This window comes from Pelodiscus sinensis, chromosome 13, assembly GCF_049634645.1.
Source record: "Pelodiscus sinensis isolate JC-2024 chromosome 13, ASM4963464v1, whole genome shotgun sequence".
NCBI lineage: Eukaryota > Metazoa > Chordata > Testudines > Trionychidae > Pelodiscus > Pelodiscus sinensis.
Window position 1 is genome coordinate 35,421,433 of NC_134723.1, and position 13,407 is coordinate 35,434,839.

Here is a 13,407-nt window from a genome sequence, read left to right on the forward strand (position 1 = left end):
AGCCCCTATCTGTGGCAGGCCCTGCAGGGCTGGAGCAGCCCCCTGCTCAGGGAAGGCAGAGAGCTGCTCCAGTCCCCCCTGGTTAACTGGAAACGGTAAACATCACCAGTTAACCTTTCATATCCCTAAAATGAAGACTGTGAATTTTCTTGATCCTTTTATCAGCTCGTTTTCCCCAATCCCAGGGACAAGACTAGGGTTCGTGAGGTCCAGGTTCAGCAGAAATCCCAGAATCTGCCTTCTACACTGATGTTCAATGGGTGCATGCTGCGGAAACTTCCGGATGGTTATTTGCTTCAGGCTTGTTGGTTTGCTCAAGAAAAGGGTCTAAATCTGGCCTCTTGTGGCTGTAACCTTCTGAAATTTGAAAAGTAGGATAGCTCTGGTTAGGGTGCAAGTTACAGTGCAGATGTGGGACTTCAGAGACCTGGGTTCTATTCCCCGCTGTGCCACAGATTTGTTTTTCAGCCTTGGGCAAGTCTCTTGTGCCTCATTTCCTCATCTGTAAAATGGAGAGAACTCTTCTCTACTTCATAAGGGTATGTGAGGATAAACACATTATTGATTACGAGGCACGCGTGTGCTACAGGGAAAGAGTCTTATAAGAACACAGCATGCATACACACTCTCTAGAGGATTTACCTGGTGTTGCTCGGTTCTGTAACTGAAGTAATTTTTGTTTTTCTTTATTTAAATCATTGCTCTGGGGTGGGACTGGGGTTGAGGGGTTCAGTATGCAGGCTGTCCTGGGTAGACGGGACAACCCCAGCTCTCTCTCTCTCACTGCTGCAGCTTGGGGCCCAATGAGAGGCTCCTATCTCTGGCAGCTGCAGCAGGCAAAGCAGCATGTCTGATGAGCAGACAAACACATAGACAAATATATAGAGATGGCTGTCCCTTTCTCCAGCCCTGCCCCCTACTGCCCTAATGGGGTTATAGCTGTCCCGGGCCCCATCTCTGGCTCCTTGCTGATACCCAGTGGTCATTATATAGTATCACTGCCTGTTTTTCATAAAACAATCTCATTTAAGGCACATCCCATTGTCCTGGAACAAACAAACCCTGACCTTGCTTTAAGTTATGATAAGAGGAAGCTGCATAGCAAATTTGGTGATCCTAGCTCTTAACATTTAGGAGGAATTTTTGTACAGACGCACTCACAGGCAGACCCACACGAACTCTCAAAAATATACATAAAGTTGGCATCTCATTTGCCATTTAAAGACCTATACAATTATTGTTTAAAAAAGTCACAATTATTCATACATTCGAGAAGATTCTTGGGAGTAAGTGATGGGACTTTTTTAGGGTCCCCCATCTCTTCTTGGCAGATCCTCACTTGTATTCAGAACTCAATGAAAAATAAATAATTTGGCTGGCTCTTGGTTGCTTACATAACCAAGCACAGTCTCCTCTTTGCTGCTTCCCTGCTCTGCCTTCGCTGGTGTCACTTGACTTGCTGAGATAGTTACGCTCATCTGAGCCCATTCCAATGTGGTGTTTGCCTGATACTAGTTTTGGAGAGAAGTGCATTTGATGCCTAGCTAGTTAGTATGACTTCCAATACTGGTCGAGAGATGGAACTTTTGCTTGCTAAATTTGGATCAGCTTCCATCCTTGATTATGGTTAAGACCGCTGAAATTTTTTCTGAGGAAATCAAAAGAAAAGTGGTAAAATGACAAACGGCAGTGAATAGAGAATGAGATTCAAGGTAGGAGTTGCCACCATTTTATCCCTATTCAGGGGGATAAAACTCCACAGATAGTAGAGTTTCAAACAAACAGCCATACTTTGAAAAGGTACCTTTGAAATTACTCATGCAAACTGCATCTACTATAGAGTTACCCTAACATTCATAGGCCAGTGGCTTCAAGTTTAATTTTGGGTCCTGACCTGGCCCAGAAATCTTCATATCAAAAAGGAAAGAATCTTGTGCAAACAGAGAGGTTCAGAAGCCAGGGGCCTTTATGCGCAGTATCACATCTTTCCAACAATGTATTATTTGATGCTGCAAAATGTAGAGATCACATAGTCCTACCTTACAGGTGCCATTGTACTTTGAATCCCAAAGCACAAGAGTGGTAGACTCCTAGGCTATCTCTAGACTGCAAGCCTCTTTTGAAAAAGAGCGTCTAGACTGCAAGCAGTACTTTTGAAAAAGCAAGCCGCTTTTTCGAAAGAGCACCCAGGTAGTCTGGATGATCTCTTTCAAAAAAGCCCTGTTTGCATTCAAGAACGCCTTTTTTCGAAAGAGCACTTTCGAAAAAAGGCATTCTTCCTTGTGAAGTTTTTTCGAAAAAAGGCTACTTTTTTCAAAAAAAAACCCTGGAGTCTGGACACAGCCCTAGAGAAAAAGCTTTGCTTATATATGTGGTGGTCTTAAACTATGACAACACAAAATTAATCTGTTGCAGTGTCTTACAGCTTGTCAGTAATAGGATAATTCAAATTTGCAGAGTCTTAATGATTTTTACCTTCTTTTTGAATACAGCTGCAAATATTTTTAATGGCTCAGCATAAATACAGAATCATAGAAACGTAGGAAAGGAGGGGTCTCGATAGGTCACTTAGTTCAGCCATCTCCACTGAGGTAGGAATAGGTATATATGGCCAAATCATACACAACTGAGTCTAGATAGTTTTTCTTCTGAATTTTTGAGACAGTAAAAGTTTGTGGTGTTTTTTTTTTTTTTTTTTTTTAACTATTTAAGCCAGGGGTCTCAAACTTGCATCCTGGGGGCCATCTGCAGCCCAAGCAGTTCCACAATCCAGCCTGCAAATGGTTGCTGGCATATTAGTCCCTGCAGCCTGTGGCGGGGGGCCGATTCGTACCTTCCCCCACGCAAGTCCAGCCTCTGCTCCACCTTGCTAAACCCTCTTCTCCCATAGCAACTTTTCCTTCAAGCTCCTTCCCCCAAGGGACTTAGCCTCAGGGATAACTGCGGTGGTGGGAGCTGTGGGGAAGTGGAGCAGTGCACCAGGCTCTGCTCTGCTACCATCTCCTAGGCCAGCCAATTTTGCCTCACTTCACCGCGGTGGCAGGAGGTGGAGTGCCTCAGCATGGGCCGGTTTGGGAGATGGCTGTGGAGGAGAGCAGGCTGCTGCATAGCTCCACTTCCTTACAGCTCCCACTGCTATAGTGGGCGCAGGGAGGCTCGACTGCTATTGCTGCTCCCAACCCACCCAGGGCTCTGCAGGCTAACTTGGGTAGGGAGGACCATCCTGTCCATAGGATGGTTGGGGTGGCTGCCGTAGGGTTCCCCAAAGGATGGCTCTGCACACACCTTCTCCAGGCCGCAGGGACATGCGGGTCGCAGAGCTAGCAGCTGGAAGTTGCTCTAGCCCCTCTGTGCTAATGGTGGTGATGCCAGAGGGCCACTGCAGAGGTATTAAATTGCCCAGAAGTAGCAGACATGGGGTTGGGGAAAGATGCGTGGAGACTTGCCCCCTCCCTCCTGGAATCCTGCCAGAGAGGTGGGTGCCCGCTGGCCCACTAGAAGGATTTGAGAACAGACACTGGCTTGAAGGTAAATTCAGTTTGAGATCCCTCTATTTAAGCCCTGCTTAAGCTTAGAGGGGAGAGGCCTCATCTTTTTTTGTCTGAAGTTGGTTGAATGACCACCTGAGGTTACAGCACTGTTATGCATGCTATTATGTTTAATGATGTAAGCTGCCATGTATTTGCTGTTTCTTTTTTCTGATTATGTATACCCTGCTGAAGTCTCTCTCCTAACCATTTCAGTTAGGAGCAAGGGGAAAGGCTGTTGATTGTATCCTCTGCAGTTCTGAGTCTCTTAAAAATGAAAACGGAGAAGATTCAGTTCCTCTAATTTTAAATTATTAGAATGCAAACATGGAATGTGGCATGTTGCCAGCTAAACCCTTGCTTAAATCCTGACAAAACAGACAAGCTCCAGATGTCCTCTGTAATTTACAAAAAAGAAATCTATAGTTAAAAATGTTTTAATTACTTTTAAACTAAAGCAATATGTTAATGTGTGTCTGGGCTGTAGCTTAGGTTAGCTGCTATGCCAATTTCAATTTGGCCTTACAAAATGTAAATCGGTAGAATTAAAAAAAATCCTTTTAATATAAAATGATAATTGCAATTGTCATGGCAGCTGCTGAAAAGGTATTAAGAGCTTCAGATGTGTTGATCCTGGAGTCCTTAATAGGAAGGCCAATAAGGCTTGAACAAGTGCAATAATGTGTAGTTCTGGTATTTTCACATGTTAGCTTTTGTAGGACCACATTAATAGTAGTACTGCTTTCTATAACCATTCCTAAAGAGAGTCACTGGAATCCCATTGTCTGAGAAAGTGACTGTATATTTTTAGAAGTGTACATTTGTCTGTTTGTGAGTCTCTTGGTTCAAGAACTTCTATATGGTCTGAGCTAGGACCACCAAAATTGGTATGCAGCTTCCTCTTATCCTAACTTAAAGCAAAGTCAGGGTTTGGTTTGCTAGGAAAACAGGAAGTGCGGGGAATAGGACTGTTTTCCATAACAAGGAAAGGGAGGGGGAAAGAGGAGGGATGCAATACTCACAGTGGTGAGCACAGGGGAGAGCTATACTGCTGATTGACCACTGAGAGCAGCCGCATCAAGAGAGTGGTCGGGCTGGGGCATGCCATCTTGCCTGCCATCTGAGGAGGTAAGTGGCCCTCCCCTTCCTAAATTCTCTCCCCATAGCCTTTGGCCATAGTGCTGGGAGTGGGTGGGAGGGGGAGGTCCCTGCTGACTGTGGGGAGAGAGAAGGCCCTTGCTAGACCCCCCCCCCCCACTCTGAGCCCCTTTTCACCCCCAACCCTTACTCTTACACACCCCACACTCCTAGACTCTTACCCTGAAGCCGCCTTCAACCCCTACCCTTATTCTTGCACCCTGCACACCTCCAGCCTCTTGCCCTGCCCTGATTCCTGCACCCCCCCCCCCCCACCGCCAGCCCCCTGCCTAGAAGGACCTGGGCAACACAGGGTAAGTCTTCTAGTTTGTCCATATTCATGTACTATGTAAGTTAGAGTGGCTTGTATATTTACATTTGTGAGCAATTTTGATGAACAAAAGATCACAGTAAATATCCAAGTGGGAGCTGAATCCTGAATATAAAAAATGTGATTATTGAAAACAATGAGACTCACCAATATAATCAAGCTGGCCCAGTGTAACAATTATTATGTACATCCAAACAGATACTATTTTAACATACACATTGAAGTGAAATATATTGGTAATAATCATGATTACATGCATTTTATGCTCGGGGGGGGGGGGGGGGGGAATGGTTGAGTTTAGACAAAGCATGTTTCTTTATAGTGACCTCTATTTTTGAACATCACTTTCACTTGTGAGTTAATGCCATGTTCAAAATTGAGTTTTGATCTTCTGGGTAGATTGTATTTAGAATCTGAGATTCTGAAGCACCCACCACTGTGCAGTGATTGAAACCAGTATGATACAAAGAGCTTTTAAGGTACATAAGAAGTATCAGGCAAGTGCAGAGTTCTCTTCTGTTTGCTTTCTTACATTCTGTTCGTGCTCTGAATGTTTTTTTCTTCATTAAACAATAAAGCTAGAAGAACTGAATAGAATAGGGCAGTCTGCTTTGAAGTGTTTTGGCATTATTTGGTGCAGTAATTCTGTTTTTAATATTGAAGTGAAATTAAAAAAGAAATAGCTAACTAATAAATTGTTGCCAGCCAGTTAAAAGACTACCATTAGCTAACATTCTGTATACACTGACAGAGAACTGCTACTAAGTGCTATTATGCATTACTGACTAGAGGATTCAACAATGTAGAAAGCTGAGGACAAAAGATAAAAAGAGCTACATTATCAGCTGTTTTTAGAAGTATTGGTAATATTTTTTCCTGCTCTGGTAGGGAAGTTACTTGAGTAACATCTGATTATCTGTTACATGAATTTTAAATAACTGCTATAAAAATAAGCTTACACTTCTGTAGAATCAGACAGAAGATACATAATGATTTGCAGTGATCTGATGTTTTCATTTCTATGGATAAGCAGTAAGGCTTATCAAGGAAAGTTTAAAATCTTGAAGGAATTGTGAAGGGTATCCCTTTGAAGTCATTTGTACCCCAAAAAAGTAATTCCTTAAATGCATGTCTGCCCTAGTCAATATTCTCTTTGGGATTACTTAAACTAAAATATAAAATAATAAAAAGTTGAGTTTATAATACTTGATTCTAGAACAAATCATGATCTTTTAGGGATGTCTGTGGCTGAGATTTTTCACAATAATATAGTAGAGAGAGAGGTGTATAGCAAAGTCGTTACCCGTATCAAAAACATGGATTGTGAAAAAACAGCAGAGTGCTAACAGAAATTCTTCAGAGAATCAGTTTTTTCCTGTCTGAATCAATGGCGCTTACTGGAATAAACTGATTAACATCCACAGTGAGTAGAACTTGCTTACTGTGAAGAGAGTGTGGGTTTTCCTGTTCTGTGTTCCATCTGATATTTCACCTGCGATTGAAACCCTTCTTGTACTCTGATCACTAAATAGCCAGTCATATAAAACTGTAATCTGAATTAGAAGACTCCATGCAGATGGTCTTTCAGAAAATTTTGATTTGCTTTTGACCGTACTTTGTGTAAGAAACTGAAGTAGGTTTAGCCAGATCCTTGGATGGTAACAAATTATATCACTTGTGAACAAACAACCTTGTCGTGTTTTAGCAAACATAGACATCTTTTTGAACTGAGCATCATGTTTAAGCTTACTAAAATTGATACCAGGCATGTATCTACCTACATTAATAATTGAATAGAGTATCCCCTCTACAGGAAAGGGCATACAGTTTAACTGTCTGGCTCAGCTATATATTGGAATGATATTTTAAAGTGACAAAGGAGGGAAATCTAGGTGAGATTTCAGTTGTGAGAAAATGCTATTAGATGTGTGTTTAAAGCCAGTCTTGAAATAATCAGAGAAGTGCTCAGAGGAAAGAGAATCTGAAAATGCCAGTGGTGACTTGTCTGCATTGCATCAGTCTCTCACCAGTGTGCCATGCTAGTGATCCGATATTGAACAATGGCGGTGAGGCACCTAACTCCTTTGGGAGCCTCTGAAAATCCCAGCTGCCTTGTCCATCACACTGCAGTAAATGATAAAGCTATAACTGCAGCATTAAAAAGCCTTTAAAATAACTGTTTCCATCACTTGTTTTCATCTCACTAAGGTATTACTTGGTTTGAATTTACTCTTAACTGGTTGGTCAGTGCCTGTATCCTAGAATTGCTTACATGGGACACTGTCCTCATTTAACGTTTTATACCCATTTATCAATTCTGTAAATTACTACATCAGGTGCCAGACAGGGAAGACCTGAGCCATTGTGCTCAGTTAGTCATTCATACACAGCAGCTTAGTGCAGTGTCCTTCACAATACAGAGTGAAATACATTAGCTTATTTAAAAAGTTTGCAAAGGCAATGGAAAAGAAATGACTTTATAAGCAGAATAGAAAAGTCAAGTGACGGCTTTTCAGATGGCAGTAAAGCTGCAAACTGGGTTGGGGAAGAAATGCTCCCTTCCTAAGAAGTGGTTTTATTATAGGAAGAAGTTGGCCGCTTTTATGAGATGATTTTAAGTGAGTTAACCTATGCTCGCATAGCTCCTTTACTAGTGAACAATAGTTTAATCCAGCTATCAGGTAATGTTGGCTTTTTGTAATCTTACATTAACTGTGTAATATCAAACTACTGAAACCAAGTAATGCACTGAACTGTGCCGTGGGAGCTGTTAGTTTGTCAGATAAATGCTTAACCTATAGGTTTATAAAAACCTTGGAAATATTTAAAAGATTTGCTTCACTGAAATTGTCAGCTGATTCCCTATAATTCACTCCTCCTATACATCTGCTATTAAAGTCTCTTAAAGGTGGATATTTGAAATGATATGGAGCATGCAAGCTCCCTCAAACTGCTTTGATCCTTGAGTTTGAAGTAGACTTGGTAGCTATCAACTAGGGATGTTAAGTGAGTATTTAACTAATCGTGTAGTCAATAGGGGAAGGTGCTCAGTCCCTTCCTGTGCCAGGTCCGGGACCTATCCCCATTGCCAGGGCTCGACAAATTGCTGTTTCTACTCGCCCATGGCGAGTAGATTTCAGCCGGTCACCCTGTTCACTGGCAGCGCGCGCATGCGCAATGTGGGTCTTGTGCAGTGCGGGGCTGGCGAGTAGATTTCTCCGCCATTTGTCAAGTCCTGCGCATTGCAGTTCTGCAGTTTAAATGTAGTAAGAGTTGGGTGGGCAGGCAGCCCGGCTCCTACTACATTTAAAATGCAGGACCGCAGCAGAGGGGTAGTTTCCAGACCCAGCTTGAGCTGGGACTGAGCGGGCTTGCTCAGTCCCGATGCATGCCAGGTCCAGCAGACGGGCTGCTGCCAGAGCAGCCTCTGCCCATGGTGAGCCTGGGCCTGCAGCAGGCAGAGGCTGCTTTGTATCAGTCTTCCCAGCCAGCCCCCCCCCCCCATGCTGCCGCCTCTGATAGAGACAGCAGTGAGGGGGGGAGCAGGCGGCAATGCAGAGATGGTGTTGGGGGTACCAGTTCCTGCTCCCCCCCCCCCCCCCGCTGCCTCTGAAATCTCTGCGCCTTTGAAGTCTCTTGTCAATACAACCATCCACATTCTAAATCCTTAAGAAATGTTTGTGTGGATGGAAGAATTACAATGAATGATGGGGTTTATAATGGAAATGGTGACTGAACTCTAACTGCAGATGTGCCATTGTAGTATTGCTAGGGGAGATTCTGTGTATTGGCGGTGAAAGTAATTACATAGACCCTTGGCAAAATCCAAATTAGGAGTTATAGCAGTGTTCTGTCTGAGCCACATGTATGTGCCTTTTGCCTTTCAGGGTGACAGCTGCCTCCATTGTATGCATTTACTTGTACACATCTCAGATTTAGCTGCCAATATCATCGTGTGTCTGCTTGTCTTTTTCTAATATAAATTGGCAAAATCTCCAAGAAAGGGAATATTTTTCTCTGATTTGTTGAGCGGATTTTGGGGAGAGAAGTTGGCAAGTCATTCTGTTGGTGTATATGAGAAACCTGATTATGGATTAAATAATCCATGTTCACTGGGAAAGGCTTTGGTAATTTTGTGTTTTGAGTGAAGCCATCCTTTGAGAGAAAGTGATGCTTAGGGAAGGTCCAGAGTAACAAGGGTTGGTGCATGGGTTTGTGTATAAAGAGTATGTTTCTATCGTAAGCTTATGCATACTTTGCCTTTGCATGTTCATAGAACTGTGCAATGGGAAAATCTTACCCTTGTGTTAAAATGTTAGTGCTGTAAAATATTGAATTCCTGTTACAGGAGAGCTGATTGCTTAGTCTGTTAAACATGTAAGAGAAAACATAACAGTCAAGTAAGTAGCTGCTTTTAAGAGACAGAAGTAGACTCAACACAGGCTCTGTTATAAATACAACAAGAAGGCAGAATAAAGAGTAACAAACACAGTTTCTTCCTTTCTATGAGCTAAGCGATGAGAGGTTGTAACAATGCAGATATGGGAGTATTGGACACAATGAGAAGGGGAGAATCCACTATAAACTAGAAAGATGAGTGATGTAAAGCCCACAAAGGAATTACATTCCTTTTCTGGTTGGTGTATGATTTCCTATCAAGCATGGTAAATCTGCCATCCCCCACTGTTTCAGTGTATGATAACTGCAGATTTGGAGGAAAAGGGTAATCCACAGCACATAATAATAGGCTGTCAAAAAGCCCTTTAGTAGAAATATATGTGGCAAAAGGAAGTACCTCAAGAACTAGCAGGTATGTTATAGAAAGCATCTGAAGAAAGGCTCGTCGTTTATCACTTATGAAAGTCTGGCCAGCAGGTGGGTTTAGGCGGGTAGAAAGACAAACAATCTAACTCTATACATATGTAAAAGGTAAAACAATCTAATTAAGAACCTGACACTCCCTTCTAATGGTTGTGCCTTGTGATGGTGAATACATAAGATCATAGCGCTGATACTGACCATGATTTATTATCCATAATTGTTTATAAAAAGCCCCTGATGGAGTGGACTGCAGACATCTCCTAAGAGGGTACAGAGAATCTTTATAGACTGTTGCAGTAACACACAGCCTATCACTGTCTTTTAAAAAACTTGTTCAGGTAACATTGACCTTTTTTACCATTGACATGGTATTGTTTGGGGCACCTAGTTTGACATCTGTGCTTCAGTTAACCAGTGTGCACAGTGCCCATAGCAATAGCTATTTCCTGGAGGGGTTTTGAAGTTCAGTATTGACTCTGAATGCAAAGTTTTTAGAAGGGCTATGTGTTTATTTCATAAGGGTTGCCTTTGAAATTAGTGCAGGGTTTTGAGAGAAACATTATATTTACCCCGATACTCCGTTAATGGAGAGGATATTTGGGACACATTCACATGACCCCAATAATTGAAAAGGAGGCATAGTCTTCCCTCCTTTCCAGTCACCCCATCACTGCAGTTGAGGGTGAAGCAGCCACAACTTTGCTCTTTACATTAAAAAGAGTAAATACTCTGGCCCTGGGCCTGTCTCTTCCTCTGCCCTCTCTTGTTCTTCACCTTTTTGCCAGGAATGGTTACTCTGCCTTAATTCTTCAGGAACTTCTTCAGGGTACTCAACCCATGCTCATATAGTGCAGAAGAGACCACTATGATCATCTGTCTGACCCAAATAACACAGGACAGAGAATTTCGGCAAAACAATTCCTAGAGACCTTTTTTTTTTTTTTTAAGGAAAACATCCGGTCTTCATTTAAAAATTGCCAAATTGTTCACCGCAGTTCATAATAAATTGTTCCAGTGGCTAATTTCCTTTACTTAGAAAATTACACCAAAGTCTCATTCACCAAGCTTGACAGAGGGGTGGGCAGCTCATTATTGTGAATTCCCTTTCTATGGAAGAGTGGATTTTTAAAAAATGTAGTTGGAGTCATTTTCAGTGTTACATTGACTCTCACTCAGCTGGAATAATTCTTTGTACCATGGTTGTGTCTAGAAGACTCAATCAAGGTCAGTGGAGATAGATAAGTATATCTCATAGAGCTGGAAGGGACCCCATCAAGTCCAGTCCCCCTGCCCTCAAGGTAGTACCATCCCTGACAGATTTGCCTGAGATCCCTAAATGGCCCCTCTCAAGGATTGAGCTCATAACCCTGGGTTTAGTAGGCCAGTGCTCAAACCACTGAGCTATCCCTTCCCCACCCTTAATACAGTGCAGTCACACATACATATAGTAAGACAGTCCATGTCCTTAATGTAACCAGAGGAGAAATAGAGTAGAAGTGGCTTATGTGAGGTCACATAATCAGTGGCAGAGCCAGGAATTGTATCTAGGTTCCTGGAATCCCAGTCATTTGGCAGTTCACTAGATCATATGGCCTTGCAGTAGTGTATAACCCCAAAACAGTGTATCATTTGAGCGGGACATGCCCTTTGGATGTGTATACATTGTAAATGTTGCATACAGTTTAGGAAATTAACAGCTTGTTGATTTAGAGTATCCATGTGGTTTATACTGGCAGATTTATGTAACCATGTTCAAATATTTATGGGCACACACCATGCAAGTAAGTCCTAAAAGTCTTTGTTAGCTCTAAAATTGATAATTTAATAGTCCCAGGTTGTGCACTGTTAAAATTTAAAAGTGCACTTTTATTTCATGATAGGTAACTATAGGATAATGGGATATTCTGCCCTGCTGGGCCTGTAATTAGACTTTCTCCAAAAGCATGTATGGAAGGTAAACTAACTATTTTAACACTCTTCTTGTTTTAGGGACGATTGGATTTTTTGCCTGCTTCTGGTTTGTTAGTAAGATTTACAGTGTTGTGAAAGTGGACTGAAGAATTTCAAAGTGTCTTTGGAACATATCTTCCTGGCTGTGATATATTTTTTCTTCATATTGAGAAACCTACTGCGCAGTTATTTTTAAACGTAAAAGCTGTATCACAGCCTGTATGGCAGAACATACAGGTTTATGTATGGAAGTAGCAGCATTGGAAAACACTTACGCTCTTCATATTCTTCCTGCAAATGTTAATCTGTTCTAATCACTTCATAAAAATACTATATCCAAAGTTTGATTTAAAACAAATGATGCAATGAAACCTTTTTTTTAAAGATAGTGCATTTATATATTTTTCCACCTGAAATTTCCTGTGACTTTTTGGTTACTTTCCTTTTAACTCTTACCAATTATATCATCAAAGCATAGGACTGTCCAGTAAATACTGTGTAAAAAATGTGAATTTTTTAACTTAAAACTGATTGTACATAATATTGTGCAACTTCTTTACAGCTTGTTTATCATCTTTCAGAAGAACATGCAATTAGTGTAATGTAGAATTTTGTTAAGGATGTCAGCACTGTTTTTCTTCAAATAAAACTGCACACCTCTGGCTGACTTGTCTGTTTTCTTGTCAAATATGTCACTTTTCTTAAGTTTCATTTATTTACTTTGGGTATCATCCCCTTTGGCATCCCGTTTGACAAAGGCCCAAACCGTTATTGCTGGGCTGCACTGTGAGTTATGGAGTATTCTAATGTAGGGAACAATGGCAAAGTGGACTCTAATTGCTGCTTTGGATTATAGGATGAGAGATATTTTCTCTTCTAACCAGGTCCCATGCCAGGGCTTTCAAGGGGATTACCAGCATCTCCAATTGTGTGCAGAAGTGAACAAAAAACCATTGCTGAGACAAGCTCAGTTGTGACGTTCATGCTGGTCACAATTGAAGAACAAGGGGATGTTCAGTGAAATTAAAGGAGATTTTTTTTTCCTTCAAAGTGGGTCAGTGGCCTCTAACCCAAAAACGTTCACAATCCTTGCTCCAAGGCATGACCAGAAACTGTCCCTGAGACTCCAGTGGGATTTGAACTCAGGAGGCTAATACTCTTAACTGCTGAGCAATGGAGCCTAGCTTTAGTTATAGTAGTGTTCTGAAAGAACTTCAAATATGAAATTTCATAACTACTACTCGTGGTATGTAACTTATTGCTAAAATCAGCTTCTGAACTGGATGACTGGAAAATGGCTCATGTGACACCGATTTAAAAAAAAAAAAAAAAAGGCTCCAGAGATGATCCTGACAATTACAGGTGGATAAGCCTATTTTCAGTGCCAGGCAAATTCATTGAAACTATAGTAAAGAATGGAATTATCAAGCATAGTGTTTTTCTCGTCTTTAGTAGTATTCTCTTGAGTATTCAAGATTCAAGCCACCAGATTTGACAAAAGAAGAAATCTGCCTTGAAATTCTATTAAGAGTCTGACTTAAACCCCAATCACCCAGATATGTAGTACAAGACTGCCCACTCCATCCACAGCCCACATCTCTTGGACTTGGCACTGCTGCTGCTAGGAGACCAGAAATATAG

At 41.6% G+C, this 13,407-nt stretch overlaps 1 protein-coding gene and 1 long non-coding RNA gene across 2 annotated transcripts in view; one reads left to right on the plus strand and one right to left on the minus strand.

Moving 5' to 3' along the window:
• LOC102447802 (transmembrane 9 superfamily member 2-like) overlaps window positions 1–12,428 on the plus strand; it is a 51,933-nt gene extending 39,505 nt beyond the window's left edge. Inside the window, exon 17 of the mRNA XM_075941047.1 lies at window positions 11,806–12,428. Within this exon, the coding sequence (XP_075797162.1) occupies window positions 11,806–11,873 (68 nt within the window). The 3' untranslated portion in view covers window positions 11,874–12,428. The remainder of the gene's footprint in view (window positions 1–11,805) is intronic.
• Window positions 1–13,407, minus strand: part of LOC142831253 (uncharacterized) — a 62,214-nt gene that overhangs the window by 16,863 nt on the left and 31,944 nt on the right. The gene's annotated exons all lie outside the window — the stretch shown is intronic.